At 46.9% G+C, this 17,819-nt stretch overlaps 2 protein-coding genes and 1 long non-coding RNA gene across 6 annotated transcripts in view; 2 read left to right on the top strand and 1 right to left on the bottom strand.

Annotated features, from left to right (window-relative positions):
• The window catches only part of CNKSR2 (connector enhancer of kinase suppressor of Ras 2), a gene marked incomplete at its 5' end in the record, with an annotated part of 219,304 nt that extends 211,875 nt beyond the window's left edge, over nucleotides 1–7,429 (top strand). For all 4 annotated transcript variants that reach the window (XM_082491745.1, XM_082491744.1, XM_082491743.1 and 1 more), the window contains 2 exons: nucleotides 3,510–3,706; nucleotides 6,706–7,429. In XM_082491745.1, the coding sequence (XP_082347871.1) occupies nucleotides 3,510–3,706; nucleotides 6,706–6,921 (413 nt within the window). In that variant the 3' untranslated portion in view covers nucleotides 6,922–7,429. The remainder of the gene's footprint in view (nucleotides 1–3,509; nucleotides 3,707–6,705) is intronic.
• Nucleotides 7,430–10,004: 2,575 nt separating this feature from the next.
• KLHL34 (kelch like family member 34) lies at nucleotides 10,005–12,845 on the bottom strand. The gene has a single exon (XM_082498577.1). It carries the CDS (start codon nucleotides 12,230–12,232, stop codon nucleotides 10,445–10,447), a length of 1,788 nt encoding a protein of 595 aa, XP_082354703.1. The 5' UTR covers nucleotides 12,233–12,845; the 3' UTR covers nucleotides 10,005–10,444.
• A 746-nt stretch (nucleotides 12,846–13,591) lies between these two features.
• Nucleotides 13,592–17,373, top strand: LOC309675644. The gene is made up of 3 exons (XR_014269518.1): nucleotides 13,592–13,686; nucleotides 15,046–15,239; nucleotides 17,301–17,373. It is a non-coding gene; the product is annotated as an uncharacterized lncRNA (long non-coding RNA).
• The last annotated feature ends 446 nt before the right edge of the window (nucleotides 17,374–17,819 follow it).

Genomic DNA, 17,819 nt, shown 5'->3' with positions numbered 1-17,819 from the left:
GGGAGGGGGCGACAAAATTACTGCTTCAGAGAAGAGCCCCTCATTTTAGTAGGAGGTGGAAACAGCCACCTGACAGTGTGTGCAGAGAAACGGGGGAGATGCGACCCATGACTCAGCGGCCAAGTGGGGGTGAAAAACAACCTGCTGCGTTGCCTGCTGGTCGGAGGTCATCCACGAATCCCATTAGGCCACGTTTTCTACTTAAACAAGGCATTACCCTGAGGCCTTATTCTTCCTTAAGGAGACAGGCCTGCTGTAACAGTATGACTAGCATACAAGTCCACCAATTTAAAAAAAGAAAATATGTTTTAAGCTCAGCTGTATATCTAATCAAGTACCTCCGATGCTTTATGGTACCAAGGGTTTCACCAGCACCTACAGGAAATCAATCAAAGCCTTTAGCAGAAGGGTGAGGGAGGGGAGATTTGTGTATAATCTCATTCCCGCCTACTGAGAGCCATTGAAAGCAGCACTACCACCACCTTCAGTGTTTCTCTGGAAAATATTAAGGATTTGGGATGTGTTAGCGCGACGCCCACTGCCTTCTCCCCCGCCGTGGGTGGAACAAGGCGGCGCTTTGCCCCGTTTGTGCTTCCCCAGCCCCAGCAGCAGCGAGACATTTCCGGGAAGGGACCTGCTGTTTTTCTTCTCCGCTCTTTCCTTTATAGTAAATCCCATCCCCTTTTCTGCACGCCGCTCATAACTACAGCACCGAGGCGGTGACGGAGCCGGGGGAGGCAGCCCCAGCTGGGTGGAGGTGATGTGCTGATGCCATCAGAGCTCTGCTGCCCAACCCTGCCCGCGTCCTGCGCCTGTAGTCCTGTGCCTCTTCCCATGCAGCCTCAGAGCTGTTCCCATATGGGGAGAGGGTAGGAATCCCCTGGTGGCAGTCTCCCCAAGGCCCACGCTGAGCAGCGGCTGCCTGCCCAAGGAGATGAGCCGTGAAGAGCACCAGCCATGCAGACCACCAGGCTGGCGACACGGGGAGGGAGGGCAGCACAAGCCCACCAGCCCAGCGTTTGAACCTGCACGGACCATGCTGCCTTCCAGGTGCATTAAAGGCACTTGTCATCCAGGATTGAACCTCTGGGTTGAACCCAAACATTGTCCTTTGCCATGGTGGGGACCTTTGGTGTTTCAGGAAGCCATGGGTTTTTGATGGCAAGCCTGGACATGGTGGCTGGTTGCTGGTCAAGGTTCTACATCACCCTAGCAAAGTAAATTCAGACGACATGGAGTCAAAGCACTGACTGTCTTCTTCAGCAGACTTTCCCTCCTCTATTCCCCTGAGGCTACAGCATGGCAATGCTGCTGGGGAAAAGAGACCAGACGAAAGATCTTTTTTGCTGTGCATAACAAGCGATAAGAGAAAGAGAGAAACAGATATAAAATACTTCCCTGGCAGCTTGAGGTGGGCATTTTCTCTTTGCCCTTTAGCAAATCACTCCCGTTCCCCAGCTGTCAGACTGGTGGACTTCAGTGTTCAGCGATACGCACTGATAGAGAGATCCCAAACATCTGATCTCGTTGCTGCAGGGACTTTTTAAGAAAGCATAAAAATCAAGACCGCGGGGGATTTTAACCAATCTTTAAGTGTTCAGCTGCTGAATGTTTTGCCCTTTAACACATGAGATGTTTTAATAAGAAAGAAATCGACAAGAAAGAACAGTGCATCTCATTTCTATTTTTCTTTAAGTCCTGGCCACCCCTTACAGTCCCTTCAAGCCCCCCTCCAAGCAGGGTAGCAGACAATGGGAGGGCTTAGGGAGCTCGGAACAGACTCACAACACCTCCGTCAATAAAAAGCCTCTAACCCTTCTTCACTTCCATATCTCTTAAGAAGAAAAGAGTGTTCTAAAAACAGCCGCCCCCTAAAAAGGGCAAAGGAGTAAACCAATATGAGCTATAGCTAGATTAGTTGCTGATTGCAAAATTGTTTGTGTAAAGATCTATACAAATGCAAACGCTTTTTGTGGTGGGGTGTGGAAACTTGGGTCTCTACAGTTCTTGCTTGAGCCCGAGGTGAGTAGTTGCCGTATGGTGTGGGCTTCAATGAGAGGTTGCCTCGGGTGGCTCCTGGGAGGCTAGAAATGTCGCTGCTAAATACGAGCTGTCCTCCCTGTTGGTGCTCGATAAAAAGCTCTCTGAACACCTGAGGAGACTGAGGTTCGCTACTTACGGGTACTTCAGCACGTGCTGAACTTTCAGCCAGTGGAGATGGCTGTGTCTTGGTGCAGGCTCAGTCACAGGATAAAAGTGACGCTTGCAACCAAAGAGCTGTAGCCTTCCTATAAGAGCTTTCATGAAAGCATCCTGAGGACACAGGCGGCTTGGGCCAGGAAAACATATACCACTGTGAAAGCCGGGACTGTTTGGGAGGGTCCCAAGGGCTCTGGAGACAACTGGGAGGCTGTGCGCAGGCGGCCATGGGCCATTGTGTGTACAGGTGTGTCGGTGTGCGAGGGGCAGCAGGGACGGAGCTGCCTGCCCCGCTGGCTGGCTGCTGCCCCAGGGCTTCTGCTGGGCACCACTCCGCTCATCCTGGCACGTCACTGGCACTTCCCAGGTTTGTACGGAGTCATCGAACAGTTTATTCTGGGAGAAATGGTGCGTGAGAAATTGAAATGTTTTGATGCTTTCTGAATGAAGCATCTCAAACGCTCATATCAGAGTAACATTCCATCCCCAGCCTTTGCTTGACTTTTTTTGAAAAGAAACAAAATCTTTCTTTTTTATTTTTTTCCTTTAAACTGCTCCCAGGACTAGTTGAAACAATTCTTTTAAAACCTGTAATAAATAAATAGACCAACCAGACAGCTCTGGCTTGGTTTGCCATGCTGCTGGGTAGGCTGTCATGAACGCGCTCTTACGTCCAGTCCATAGTCTGCTGCTGATCCTTCAGCTAGCAATAGAGTAAAAAAACACCCTAAGTGACAGTATTAGTGACAATTGAACAACACTCTGGAGTATGAAAAATATGAGACAAAAAGAAGCGGGCTTTTCTAGGAAGGAAAATGGGTCATTCCAAGGCCACCATCATAAATATAATCTCGAATGCCATATCAGCGCTCTCGGGCCAAGATCCGATCCCTGATCACCTTCCTCAGCAGGATGCTTCCAGGGCTCCCCTTCCTTGTAATAACAAAGTCGTCAGCATATTTAACTGCAATACTAGAGATGTGATTTCCGACAGTATGTCACTGTAATATTACTACACCTTGCACTGTTTCTCTTTTTTTTCTTCTTTCTTTGTGGGTCAAGGCTTCGCATTCTTGAAAGTTTTTCTCCCTTTATCCTGAAAGCAATAGTTAGTAAGAAGGAGCAGCTACAATCACAGCACTTATTTTCTGGAACTTAGCAGGTGTGAAACATTCTCCTTATGGTCTAGTTAAACCTGTTAAACGTTTTGCATAGGTTTTTGATAGATTTTCCTATAATCACGTTAATGATACGTTGTTCCTTTCTCAATTTTTTCCTCTGTTTTTTTTTTTTCCTTTTTCTCATTACAGTTGAAACTCTAGAGGAAAAAACAGCAGACTCCTTGCAAGATTTGTACAGAGCCTTGGAGCAGGCCAGCCTGTCTCCTTTAGGAGAATACCGGATTTCCACTAAGCTGGAGTATAAGAAATCTTTTATAAAGAGATGTAGCGATCCAGTAGTCAATGAAAAACTGCACCAGCTGCGAATTCTGAAAAGCACTTTAAAGGTGAGATAAAAGAGGGAGGAAAAATCCTGCCCCAAGGTTGGATCAGACTGTATTGTATTTGGAGATTAATTGTGCGCAGCTGGAGTCCAGGCTCAACTTAGTGTGTGAAGCAAGGGAGACGTGGGGAAACGCTGGTCACAAAGCAGAGACAAATGTGCCTCGGGAGAGCAGTCGAAGTCAGGGGATCAGTTTTTATTTCTGCGCAGATAAAATCTCAGTCAGCCGCTCCTCCTCTAGCTAGTTTAACAGAATTTGACACCAAATTATCCGAGGGAACCTCAATCCCTTTTTTGTCCCTGAACATTTTCATTTTACCAAAACGCATTCTCTCTGTAATTGCCCAAGTCTAAAGCGAAGCGAAGCCAGCCCTGCGGAAGGGAGCACTACCTTTTGCAACACTTGGTTATTTCCCGATTGCTGGGCTTGTCCAGGAGGAAACGATGTGCTTGCTTTCTGCGTAAGCTAATAGGATCATTGTATTTAATCAGTAGGATTGATTAAACAGATAGCGGTAATGACAGATTTGAAGATTTTTATGGTTATTCTAAATGTACCACAGCTCATTTAGCCTCCCTGTCAGCTTCTTTGTTTGTTACAGCAGTTTCAATTCTGCCTTGATAGAGTTTTCAGAAAACAATATGCTGGATTTCCCCAGGGACCCTGTTAACTATATTAAATTACCACATTTTAAGTCACTAGATAATTGTACAGTGGATTTTGTAACAGCTTTCATCAGAGGACTTTATCAAGATTAATTAATTTAGTTTTCCATCACCTAGAGAAGCATGTAACCAATATTATTTTCATGCTGTGGGGCTCCCATCCTGAAAAAATCTTACGCGTGCTTAACTTTCTGCACCCTATCGTCTCATTGAAGGCGACTACTACTTGTAGTATTATGTGGGTATGTGAATCTTTACAGGAGGGGAGGCTGGCAGAAAAAGTCGAGATCCATGTGCTTTCCACAAGACGTGTGCAAGCTTGAGAAACTGAAACAAAATCCCAGTAGTCTCAGACTTTTCGGGGTGGCAGGAGGTTCACACTGTGCTCTTGCACCGTGGTGGGATCACTCATACCAAAACTGCGGTTCACTATCGGCAGCTTGCTGCCATGCTTCATTGTCTTTCTTGTTAGCATTTATTGATACCTGAGCTACGTGCCAATGGCTTCTTACAAATGGAATTGCTTTCCCCCAGGGAGTTCCAAAAAGAGCGCATCCCCTTGACCCGGCGGCTCTAAACCTGTCGCCATTCTTGCTTGGACCTCGAGTAGCCGAAATCATTCTTAAAGTACACGACACCAATAATTGAAAATGCAGTGGTAGCAAATACCAAAGACCGATAATTGCTCTTCTGTGCGTAGAGCAACAGTGTAGAGTGACACGTGCTGGTTTTGCGATGGCATCATGGTAACGCATAGTGAGTTTCTAGCTTCATTTTAGCCCAGAGCTCCACCTCTGCTCTACTGCTGGTAGTCGTATCTACCGGTAGCTACTGCTGTTACCTCATCAGTTATTCTTGCCTTTTATCCATGCCTTTGATTTCTCCTTCCGGAATGCAACCACTTGGACTGGCCTGTTGAAGTTGGTGTTCTGAACTGTCCTCGAATTTATCCAAATTAATAGTAGCCTGAGACAGCCCTCCAAATTGCTTCTAGCTCTTGCTGTCCGTAGGTTCCCTCTTCCATCATTTAAGTTTTTAGTGAAAGACCCCTCTGCTCTCCTTCCTGTGACACAACACCAAGCCGTTCTCCTGCCAGCGCATATGAGCCGCCTGGCTGGTAGTGCAGAGGTGTGGGCACCAGCCACAATCTGTGAGAAGCGGGTTATGGTAGGTCAAGCGGAGATACCGTAATCGGGAGTTCCCATGGTTTAATTTCCACTGGTCAGTCTCGGCTTGCACCTCCATTTCTGAAAATGAGTATTCTAGTGCACAGCGTTAATTGGCCGCTCCTTATGGGTCACATCTCTTACTTCTGACCTTCTGGCGCTCTCCCACCACCGTGGGCTGACACAGCTTAATATTTCCCTTTAACATGCTTCCCAGAAAGATTTAACATACTCGTAGCAGGGACATGGAAAATGTGAGTTGGTAATGAGGAGTGTGAAACCCGCCTGGCGGGGAGGACAGAAGAGAGGCTGCTGGTGACCGTACCGTTCCTACACAGAGGAGCAGCGCTGGAAACCTGTGTATTAGTTGTGTTTCCAAGGCTGATGTCTGGCGCATCCACCTTCCACCGCTTGCAACGACCACCAGTGGCTAAAGGTTTATCAGAGGCTTACTGTGATCCATACCAGCTGCCCGTCATCTCTCAGTAAACTAATCACCAGCCAGTGACTGTGAGACAGCCACATCGCCTGCCTCGATGGTGGGTTAGAAGGTACCAGCAGCTATGTTACATTTGACCCGTTTCTGCCTTCTTCTTGCCACTGCAGTGGTGGGAGGAGGTTGCAGCCAGCCAGCCCATCTCAACCACCGGGTCTTTAATGAAGATGAGTTATCATTAACGTGGGGGTCCTCGCGCAAGCCTTTGCGATGTAGCGCTCAGATGGCCCCACGACAAGCCTGGTAAAAAAGGCTTAGCTGTGCTGGCGGGCGAGAGGCCATCTGTCTGCGTCCCACGCACCCACGCAGTATTACTTGTGCTGATCGAGAAGAGCAGACAGATGGCACTTCGTCATGTGAAACCCATCTTGAGAAATGCAAGCAGCTAATAGTAAATAGCGCAGGGCTTGCTTTTTCGTGAGCTGAACAAGGGGCGAGGAGGGGTAATAGGGAGCGTTTCTGAGGATGCTGGGGAAGGCGAGGGAAGCCCTTGCCCCGCGGGGTGATGTGTGGCACCCGGTAGGGAGGGCTTCTGTTTGCGAGCGGTCATATAGCGGCCAGATAGGCCCCCTGCTCTTAGGGGCTCCGTGGCTTGAGTTTGCTGCCTCTATTCTCTCCTTCCACCCATGCGATCGATTTTGCACTGACTCTTTGCTTGCTCCTTTTCTCTCACAGGCCAGGGAAGGAGAAGTAGCCATTATAGATAAAGTTCTGGATAATCCGGCTTTGACGTCTAGAGACTTTCAAGAATGGAAACAAATGTACCTTGATCTCTTCGTGGACATCTATCAAAGCAGCACCCCGAGGGACTCTCTTAATGGCTCGTCTGAGGTTGATGCACTTATAGCCTCCTTAGCACACACTCACTCTTACATTGAAACACACGTATAAAGGTCTCTCTTTTTGTCCATTTGCTCCGCTCCAGCCCTTTACTTAAGTGCATAAAGTAGTTTTTATATCAATCTGTGGGAGCTCTAGTAAATTATATTTTAATGTTCCTCAGCTGTGTGAAGTCAACCTTCAATGGTCAACGATACCACGTCTTTAATGAAGATTTGTATATTTTATATGCTACCAACGCTCTGCTTGTGTTTACCTTCTGTGAAATAACAAACATGATCTTTGCCTATTAAGGAAAAGTATTTAAAAGCATTTTCAGAAGACTGTGGCCTTCACGCAGGAAGTTCCACAAGCTAAAGGTTTTGTTATCGAAGGTCACTTTTACAACGATATTTTATATTATATAATTCCGGTATTGCATTGCATTTTTGGAGTGCAGGTACTATTTTGGCGGTGGGAGAAAACCAATTTTTATATTTAATAAGAAACTCTAGGAGTTTTCTTAAATAACAGGGAAAACGTGTAAGGCAGTGGTTGTGTTTCACTTTTGTCAAACACACAAAAGGGTCAAAATCAGCAGACAGAAACAGCTGATGTGAATTTAAGTCCCAAAAGGTTAGGTCTTATTTCCTTGTGCTTTTTTAAAGCCTGTTGCTAAGGTTTACTATTGGTGCAAAGGGATGCTGGGCTGCGTTCTAATTAAGACCAAATTATGTGTTATTTGTCTCTTAATCACATTTGGTTGATTTTTTTAAAAAAGTAGTGATGGTACTGTCATTTATGCTGCTTTTGTACTGAAGGTATCACTATAATGTGCAGATTTTGCGGAAGAGAAAATGTAGACTTTGAACATCCTTGATAGCGACGTTTCTCTTGCTCAGAAAAGCAGCAGTGGAAAAGGTTCCCAACGAATCCGAGAGGCTTTGAAAATTCCCACAATAGAAAAGGAACGAATAGGATTTTTCAAGTTGTCTCCTATGTGTTTTCTGAGCTGTGAAATTTGGCCGTATTGTAGGCAGGGAAAATGTGTGATGGGAGCAGAGCTGAGCACAGAACCTGAAAAATAACTGAGGAGTGAAAAAGCCTCTGGTTTGCTTTTGAAGGGGGAGGGATGTCTCTGGGTTCTGCCGAGTTCAGAAGCCAATTGAAATGTTTTAAACCTCCACGAGATTGGAGATGTGCTGGAGGCGACCCAGTGAATATGAGTCGAAATAACTAATTAGAAGTAACTAGCTTAGAAATAACTAACTCCTTAGAGGTAGGCGCGTACCTGGAATAGGAAAGTGGGAGGGAAATCTTAAATCGCGTATTTACTTTTTATGGGCTTGTTTTCGAAAAGCGATCAGAGCGTGACAAAATATTTCTGCTGCTTTTCAGTATTTTGCTGCATAAGTTAGGAGTCACAACGTGATTCAGTAACGCTCATGTGAAAAGGAAAAGCCTCCTTTATACTTTTTACAGTGAGCTGTACTCTTAACCAACTTTAGACTCTTGCCTGTACAGCTCAGTGAATGTACTTTAAACTTTATGAGCTCTGATATTCCCTGACAGTTGTATCCGTGAAGGGACGAAGGAAGAACGGACAGATTTATTTTCTCTCTCTTTCTTTCTTTTTATTCCTCTCTCTTTCTCACCCTCTTTCTCTCTTTCTCCCCGTTCTCTCTCTTTTTTCCTCTTTCTCTCCCTCGTTCTCTTTCTTGTTATTTTACTGCATTCGGATTGCAAATGTTTTGCAGATTTTGCACAATTGTACAGAAGAGTGGCCTTTCTGTAGCCCATTTTCAGTAATCCTATATTCAAGTCGATATGGATGACAAATCATGTATTAACGTTTGTATAGAATTCTGGATCCAGTGTAATATTTGTACCATTAGAAGAATATTGTTTGTATAAACTGGACATTTATTTACTGCATGGGTACTGACTTGTATATTAAATTTGTGAGGTTTTTGTAAATTTCTCTTAAAAAATGCTTGACTTGAAATGGATTGTGCTCTCGTTCCAAGCATTTAGATTCTCTCGCTATTGTTTTACTGGACCAAAATTAAATATATTCATATAAAAAAACCTCTTTATATCTGATGGATGTATATGCACATTGTGTAGTTGATTCCTTGTCAAAACCAAGGCAGTTCAGAAGACTTAGATCTGTTGCTATGCAACAGCTATTCTGCCTGCACTTTACATTAGTAAAGTCAGCTTGATTGCTTTAAAGGTGAAAATTAAACATTACAGTTTTTTAAGCTAGTCTAGTGACAAAGAACATGTGTCCTCTCCATTGTGCTGCCTTCTTTTAAGACTATTAAATGTTCTTCTATATATATTTTTATTGTATTAACTCTCAGCCTAGAAAAGGAACACTGTAAAATGAAGTACAATAAATTTAGCTTTTAAATGAACGTTTGTGACTCGAGATTCAATTTACTCCATACCAAAGTGATTCTGCGGCATCTGACCACTTTGCCTGCATTTCACAGATCCACGTACCTTAAAGTGCCCCCGTCACGTGTGCCTTCCGACTCTGCCAACAGGCCCAAAAAGAAGTAAGACTACTGCTGTTCCGTACGTAGGCAGACTCCGAATAAAGACTTCTGAAAGCCTTCAGTTACCTCCCTCCCCTTTGTACTCTTTGGTGAAAATAAATCTTTTTTGACTGCGGGATTCTCCCATGTACTAGTTCAACGGCTGTGAATAATTTTAATATTATGACCGGGTACGATAAAGCAGCGTATGGTACCGAGGTAAGTATCAAGGCATTAGTTACGGCAACTCCTGTAACATGTTTCTGAGAGCCTAATAATAAGTATACCCACTCAGCTCTGGCCATCTAAACTAACACTAGGTTTGGATACAAAAGAAATGTACTGTACCGGTAGCGTGCGTCTTTAAAATAAGCATCTGAAGGGCATGTTACAACAAAGGCTGCTCAGAGAGAAGTGGCTTCTATGAAACAGTCACTGTTTTGACTTATGACCGTAACTGAGTCTACATATCAAAAAATCCATGCTTTCTGTCCAGTAATTTCATGCTGGTTAGCTATGACATTCTTGCCTAGTATGTAGCATATCAAATAATACTTTTTCCTTGGCAGTACTTATTATTAGTTCTCATAGGCATCAATTTTCTAGTCTTTATACATCTCACTTTTATTTTGCTTAGCCGTAGCATAAAAATTCGATAGCACTTACCAGCTGGGAAAATTACCTCTGATTAAGGAAACAGAAAAGACAGATTACATTTTTTAACCTTTGAAAAATCTGACTTGCAACACCCATTAATTGCTATCTAGGTGTTATTCTTCAAAAAGTCAAGGATTACGATTCTCACTCGTCGCCTCTAGACATGCTACTTGCTACATCCTTCCTCCGGGAGATCGGCTTCCGGCTCTATACATCCCGACACCTTTTCCCATGCTGGAGCCAGACTTTCCTGCCTGTTTCCACCCAGTGTGTGGCTTTTCCATGCAAAACCTCCGCTGTGCTCACGTTCAGTGCCATTGCAATTTTCTCCTCCTTCTCCGGCCCCGACCCATGCCGGCTCATCTCCTGGGATGATTATTCCTCCGCGCGTGAGCTCAGCAGTTCGGCGGCCTCTTCTGCTGGCTGTCGCTGTCCTGTTCATCGCCCAGTTCGGAGAGCTGCAGCACCGCGCACTGCAGCCCGCACCAAGGCAGGGGGGCTTTACAGATCTCTTCCCAGCCGTCGTTATCGATGTCGTAGCCAACCACGTCTTGCGTGGGCACCTCCCGTGAGTTTTGCCATTTCTTACCCCCAATGAGAAGAGCTGTCTCCTCTACCACCGCCAGGCCGTAGCAAAACCGATCGTAGATCAGTGGCCTTAACCGAGTCCATTGGTTTTGATCAGGGTCGTATCTTTCTATTTCGGAGAACGGTTCATATAATCCTAAAAATGTGAATATGGCTTCTCTGATTGTTGCCATCTGATGCCCAAACCGAGCAATGCTCATGGGAGCTTGTTTCATCCACTGCCCTTCAAGCGAGCTCAGAGAATATACGTCCTTGCTTGTGTTGGCTGGCTCTGTGTACTTGCCGCCCGAGATGTATATAGTGTTCTTACAAATGGCGCTGGCGTGGCCATGTATCTTGCATGGCAATTCCCTGGCCTTCGTCCACCTGTCCCTGCTGATGTTGTAGACTTCCACAGACGAATGCAGTGACCCATCCTCACCCCTGCCACCAATGGCAAAGATATCCTGGCCTAGGACACAGCAAGAAAACTGGCATCTCTTTTCCAGCATGCCCGTGATTTGGGTCCAGGTGTTAAATCTTGGATCGTAACGATGGACCTTGTTCGTAACCGATAAGATCTTTTCGGTTTTAGGGTCACCCGGGGCACCGCTTTCTATTTCCCCACCCAAGACGTAAAGGAAGTTCCCCACCACGCACACGCTGTGGTTCTGCACCCTGTCCCGCACTTGCGTGAGAGCTCGCCATTTGTGATTGTAAACATCGAAGGCCACCACATCGGTGACGAGCCCCTCGCTTGCCGTCCCTCCCCCCAGCAGAATGATCCGAGTTTTCTGGTTCCTCAGTGTGGTGGACTTGTCCTGCAGGACAGGCTGTTTGAAAACAGATGTGTGGTAATTTATTGCTTTAATGATCAAGCACTTAATACCTGCGGAGAGGGGCACTTCTGACTGCGTGTAGGCTTTTCTCAGCTCTTCCACCGGGATGAGGCCGTATCTTATGTGCTCTAAAAGGCTGCTGGCGTGAGCCAGCCTGGATTTATCCTCCTTCAGCCACAGCAGCACAAGGTTCAGCAGACGGGTTTCTTTCACCATGGGGAGGTCTGGAGATTCAACCACTGCTAGCAAAGACCTGAAGTTCAGCTCGAGCAGCCCTGACAAATCCAAGTCCAGCAGCTTCCAGAGATTGTTGACGATGTATTTTTCTGTTGCTATTAAGGCATCCGGCAGGTAGAACTTCCTGGCCACGTTGGCAGAGAAGCAGCAGTTTTCCAAGGCAAGGTTGTTAACCAAGTACTGATTGCACAAGCCAATAGCATCAGTCACTTGCAAGTAGCTTGCAGCTTCCAAGGTATCTTCCAGGCTTTCAAAGGAAAGGGGCAACAAGGAAGTGTAAATGAAATCCAGGACGTGCTGGAGGCCGGTGGGTGAGACAACTTGCAGGTGAATGACACTGGCTTTAGACTCTTGGGTGTAACTTTTGAACATGGCTCGGAAATAGTCGCTGGAGCATGCCAACAAGGACTTGTGAGCAGGAAACTCGTTTTCCTTCACTTTCAGTAAAATATCGCACAGAAAGCCCTCTGATCTCAGGGTCTGGTACTGGGTGAGCACGGCGGTGCAGTGTGCTTTGCAGTAGGAGAGGAAATAGCTCATGGTAGGCAACGCAACGCTTTCCCCTGGAGTTATGAAAGCTAAAATGCAATTAGATATTGAAACAGCTGCCCTACTCAGCAGTCATTGCTCGAATGCCCAGCACACCTCCAACTGTTAGAGAAACGCCCAACCCCAAAAAAAACCCAACTCGGTCTCTTGCCTGGCATGGGGGGACAGTTAGTAGATTTGCAGTGAATTCAATGCATTCCTTTATAGAAAAAAAACAGCTGAATGTGGTAGCAGCTGTGGGATGCTTACTTTTCTCTCCTCCGTCACTTGCGCAAGGATGAATGGTCCACGGCTGTACTGAGCGCTTGCTTGGCTGGCCATCAGGTGACAGATGAGGGAGCTAGATGACAATCCCAACAAATGACACTTTGTGTCTGCTCAGCCGTCGCCCTCGACCCTTCTCGCTCCGCAGGCAGATCAAATGGATCCTCTCTGGCTGCCAGCGCATGGCTCTGAGCAGACGCGGATAAGAAGGGCGCGCTGGCTTTTCTCCTCTCTTGTTTGTATTTCAAACTCAGATAGGTTTAGACCTCACTGCCCCTGGGACAGCAGCCCCCTTTTCATCCTCTTTTTGCGCTCTCCTAGGAAGCCTCCGCTGACGATCAAATCAGCGCCCGGGGACTATTACGTGAAGATTTTTTAAGCCCATAAATCTCTGCCCGGCAGGCACTGAGATAACCAAAATATCATGATTAGTCACTGTTTCGATTTGACATGCATTTCTGGGCTCTTTGCTTCACATGACACTGCCATAACTCACAGCTACCAGAATAGCCGCAGGCGCATCCCCTCGTCCCCTCTGCCCGGGAGCCGATCCCAGGCGGGCGAGCAAAGGGGCCGGGGACCAGGCGGGCGGAGGAGCTTCCACCGACAGCCGCAGCCAAAGCAGCTGACTTGGAGTGACCTGGCTGGAGATCACAAGGGTAACACATTCGCACAAAGCGGTGACAAAAATAGATTCCCCCAGTTCGGCCGTAATAAGCCGGAATCTGTTTATAGAGGGGGCTTTGCATAATTGTGCTCTCAGTTACCAGCTGGGAACAAACCCAGAGCCCCCGTGGATGGGCCGGAGCTGACTCGCTCAGCTTTCTCACTTTCAGTTTGTCCCAATTAGAAGCCCGTATGTGGGGATTATCCCTGATTTTCACCCGGGCCCTTCAGGGTCTAATTTCTACCAGGAATAATGGCTCTGAGTGGGCTACACATTCTGACCTCTTAAAGCTTGGGTTTTTTTCTGCTTTTTTTTCCCCTGTGTAACTCTGGGTGGAGGTGTTCAGGAATGTCCTCCTGACACCTTTATTTCCAGGTCAAACGCACTCGGGAACTGCAAACCTTGACAGGGTTGCTAAATGCCAGACCACTTTGCTGCGTCATGAGCCAGCAGATGTGGGGGCAGAGGAGGATCCCGCAGGACTGAAAATTTTCACCTTTCGCTCAAGCCCAAGGTAAAGCCTTTCTACTGTATTTGCTTATATTTATTTATGTGATGTCACGAAATTCTGGCTCGCCCCTGTAATCGAGGGGCATTTGGGAGCTGACTGGATCCTAATGCAGATCATGCACACTGAGCAACTGCTCTAGTGGTCTTAAACTGTCTTGAGAAGTAGACTGATACCTACACATGCTCTGCTCTCTTCGTGGGGAAGGACTCCAAAACCATCATTCTTTGTTGCTGTATAGCTCTGAAAATTGATTTCCTGCTTGAACACGCTTTCCGACACGACGTTATAGACCATAAATCTTGCTAAAAAAATCTTCCCCCTTGCTAGCAAAATGACATGTACGGGCAGAGAGGATGAAGGAGGAAAGGGATGTTTTGTTTCTCTTTTCCAGTGGCTTTGCCTATGTCCATGTTGGGACACCTCTAAAGTATTTCAGACATCGTTAGCAAAGCTGCACTGTTGACTCCAAGCTTCTGGTCTGATGCTTTTTGTGTTTTGCACCAACCGGAGACCGGGTACCTCCGTCACTCCTCAACAGTCACGTGTGCTGGTGATGAGGGACCAGGCCTTGAATGTTCCTGCTCCTAAAGATACTTTTTTCCCCCCAATTTAACCCCATAAGGTACCAGATTTCAGCAGCGTGAAGTGCAGCTAAACCGCCACTGTTTCGAAACAGTGCCATCGCACTTTCCCCAGGAGACCAAGCACTGAGCACAGGGGAGCAGGGGTGGCTGTGCCTTCAGTGCAGGACTGAGTTTGAGGAGCGTTTCTCCAACAGTTCTGGCATAGGCAAGTCCTGGCACCACCTCCTCTTTGCTGCCAGTCCCTGTCCTCCATCAGCCCTTCGCCTGTGCTGCCACGATTGCTCCGAGGCGGGGAGCTGGAAGGTGATGTCAGGAACTGATGCTCAGAGACGAGTGGGGGAAATCCAAAAATACAACAGCAGAGAGGTCCCTGCAGCCCAGATCAAGTCCTCAGTCTCCCTCACTGTGTGGCCCCCCCCAAGCAGATGCAGTGTCCCAACCCAGAGTGCAGCAGAGGCTGGGCAGGCAGCTGGGGACCCACCATCAGGAGAGACCCTTGGCACATGACGCCCGCCCGACACACAGAAACTGGACTGGTCTTTTGTCACTGAGCCGTGGCGTTGTTAAAGTGCTTTGTGTATGACGGTAAGCCACAGAAGCTGGGACTGAGGACACATACTTAATTAAATCCTACTTCCCCCACGTCAAGTTGTACCAGAAAGGGGTCAGAGATGTGGCTTGGGCAACTGTGGGTATTGCCAGCAGCAGCCAAAACACACTCCCCCTGTCAAATGATGCACTCCCAGGCAAAAGCAACATGCCTTTTCCTCTCCCTCAGCAACGCCAGGCCAGACGCTGCCCAGGCTTGCACTGGTTTTGCTGGCACGTGGGAAGTAGCAGCACAGCCGCAGAGAGGCCACACGAGGCTCAGGCTGAACGCGCTTGCACCCGGAGCCATGCAGAGTTAACCAAACTGGCTGTGCATCACTTGCTCTCCGACTGAATTCCACGCCTGGGCTGCGGTTTACACAGGTCAGTTGCCAGCTGATTGCAGCGCGTTGCCACAGGAGCCGGTGCTGATTTAACCGAACTGATTTAGTACCAGTGCCAGATAAGCAGGTCCTATAATTGTATGCTGATTTGCTGTGCGATTCCCTCTCAGACCTACTTCGTCTTCACGGCAAGCTGGCTAACAAAAATAGTAAGAATCATGATCCTTATAAAGCTGTTTATTTGCCCGGATTTTTTTTTTTTTTTCCTTTCCCTTATAATTGAAATAAAGCCAAATCCTTTCCAGTTTCTTGCTCTGGAGTAACAAAGAAAGAATATCATTATCAAAATGAGGTTCCACTTTCAGGCAGTTAGCTTTGGCTACGCAGGGAGCCTACTCAGCCGGTACCCTCCTTTGTCAACAGACAAATTATCTCCAGACGGCAGCTCAGGTCTTCGGCACCTTTGGAGGAGTATTTAATGCCCATTAGCATGAGAGCAGGCAGTGACTAAACAGCTAACTTATGAATCTCAGGAACAGACCAAGCACAGGGTGGGATGCAGTCAGTCAAGCCATGATCTTATTTTTCTCGGCTGTAATTTGGAAGATCAGATCTAATGGTCGTCTCACTAGATGGTGCTTAAAATTAGGGAACCGTTAGTGTTTTGGTGATATACGATGTGCTGGGAATAGATAATACATTTTTAATCATGTGCATCATTTAGACTTTAAATTAGATTTAGATTTCAGGCTTTTAGTGTATTTTCTGCTGAAATTATTGCTGTACTACAATAGACAGTCTGCAATAAAAAAGAATATTCAGAGGTGAGCTGTGAAAAATGGTGGCTTCCATGCTCGCAGTTACTTTTTCTTCCTATACAAAGCTGAAAGATGGGCTGAATTGCAATGCCATGTTCAGTGTAATCTTGCAAGTAGGCCATCAGTTAATAAACACCTCAATTACCATTGTAAATTTTCCCAATTATTTTTTAAGTGAAAAGGTTATGAAAAGAGTTGCACAAGTAAAATTAGGCTCATTAGTAACAAGTGGCTTACTGTAAAATATTCATTACAAAAAGTCCACAGCGGAGGATTTCTAAGCTACACTTTGTTCCAGAATAAATCAATGCAGTCCAGAGGACAGCAGAGCAAATGCTTCAGATGCTTGATAATGTACCGCATGAACAAATATAGCAAAAGTGAGTCAAATGATGAATGTAATAGGAACGATGTAGCATATAGGTTTTCGAGAAACTACTAATCAGGGAGATCGTATTGATTTAAGTTGTCTTGTAAAAAATCATTGGACTAGAGTCTGTACTTCATCCTTGAATAATCATTCACAATAGTATTTGGGTCACCCCATCTATTTAAAGCAAAGGATGTTTAGCCTGGGAAAGCAGTCTTTAAGAACAAAACAGTAAGAGGGGGAAATACTCTTGCAGCTAAAAGCAACGTGTGGTGAGATCATGTCTGTGTGTAAGTGAAGGGGAAAGTTACCGGTTTGGACGAGGTGGGCCGAGGCTCTGGGGTTTCCCTTTTTGCAGGGAGAGTCTGGGGACACACGTGGCTTTAAGCACTGTCTGTGTGTGAAGGAGATGGAGATGCCCACAGGACACTCTGCCCGCCGGGAGCTGGGGGAGCAGGAAATCAGTGCAGGGCAGTGCATCCCCTGGGCTGTCGGAGGAGTCTGCAAACCCTCAGCACACCATACCCATCCACGTGCCACCTAGCAGGGGTCTGTGTCCAGGGAGGATGCTGGCAAGAAAGCTTGGCTGAGAGCAAACCTCTGGCTGCCACTGGGGAAAAGAAGAGGTTTAGTGTGATCAGGAGTCAGAGCAGGGATCCCAGCCAAAGCCAGCTGCAAGGCCATGGCTGCTAAGCCACGGCTGCGTGGCAGTTTGCTGTGGTTTTGAGGAAAATGAGGAGGAGGGAATAACATTGGCACACCTGGGTTGGGGGTGCCACACTCCACTTGGGTTACACCAGCATTAACTAGACCGACGCGAGAAAGCATCGTGCTTCAAACTGTGAAAGACAACATGGAATAACAGCCTCTTAATCAGCCTGTGCCTCATTTGTTTCCTCTCTTTTTTTTTCAGGTTCCCTTTCATTCACCTCCCATGAAGACAGATGTAGTTATGACTTCCATTGGTCTCTCAGTGACTTTCCCCAGTGAATAAAAAACAAGTTGGGAAGGTTTTTAACTTGGCCTCCTGTTTCAGAGCGTCTGCACTGGGATGAGTCAGGCGATGTAGCTGCAGGATAATGAAGGTGAATGTGTATGAGCACATTTCAGAGCAGACTGTTCTAATGGCCTTCACAGAACTTCACAGAGGAGGGCAGTTTTCATCTTCTGCTTGGGGGTCCGTCTGCTCCCTTGATGGCCTGGTGGCACCAGAGATGCTCTGCATCGAGCCCTTGCTTTTTCACCCCCAGGCAGCCAGCGCTGCCCACGCTGCAGCGGGGGCAGAGAGGGACCTGCAGCCCCTGCCCAGGGGGGTCTTCACTCTGCATCCAGCTCAGGGCTGCTCAGAGACCATGGTGGCTCCTGACGCTGCACGGTGAGGTCTCATGTAGCCCCAGCTGAAGCTGCTCTGCTCACAGGTCACTTCTGCATG

This window comes from Vanellus vanellus (genome assembly GCF_965231255.1).
Source record: "Vanellus vanellus genome assembly, chromosome: 1".
Lineage (NCBI taxonomy): Eukaryota > Metazoa > Chordata > Aves > Charadriiformes > Charadriidae > Vanellus > Vanellus vanellus.
Note: the sequence above shows the minus strand (reverse complement) of the source record. Positions and strands in the feature narration are given on the sequence as shown.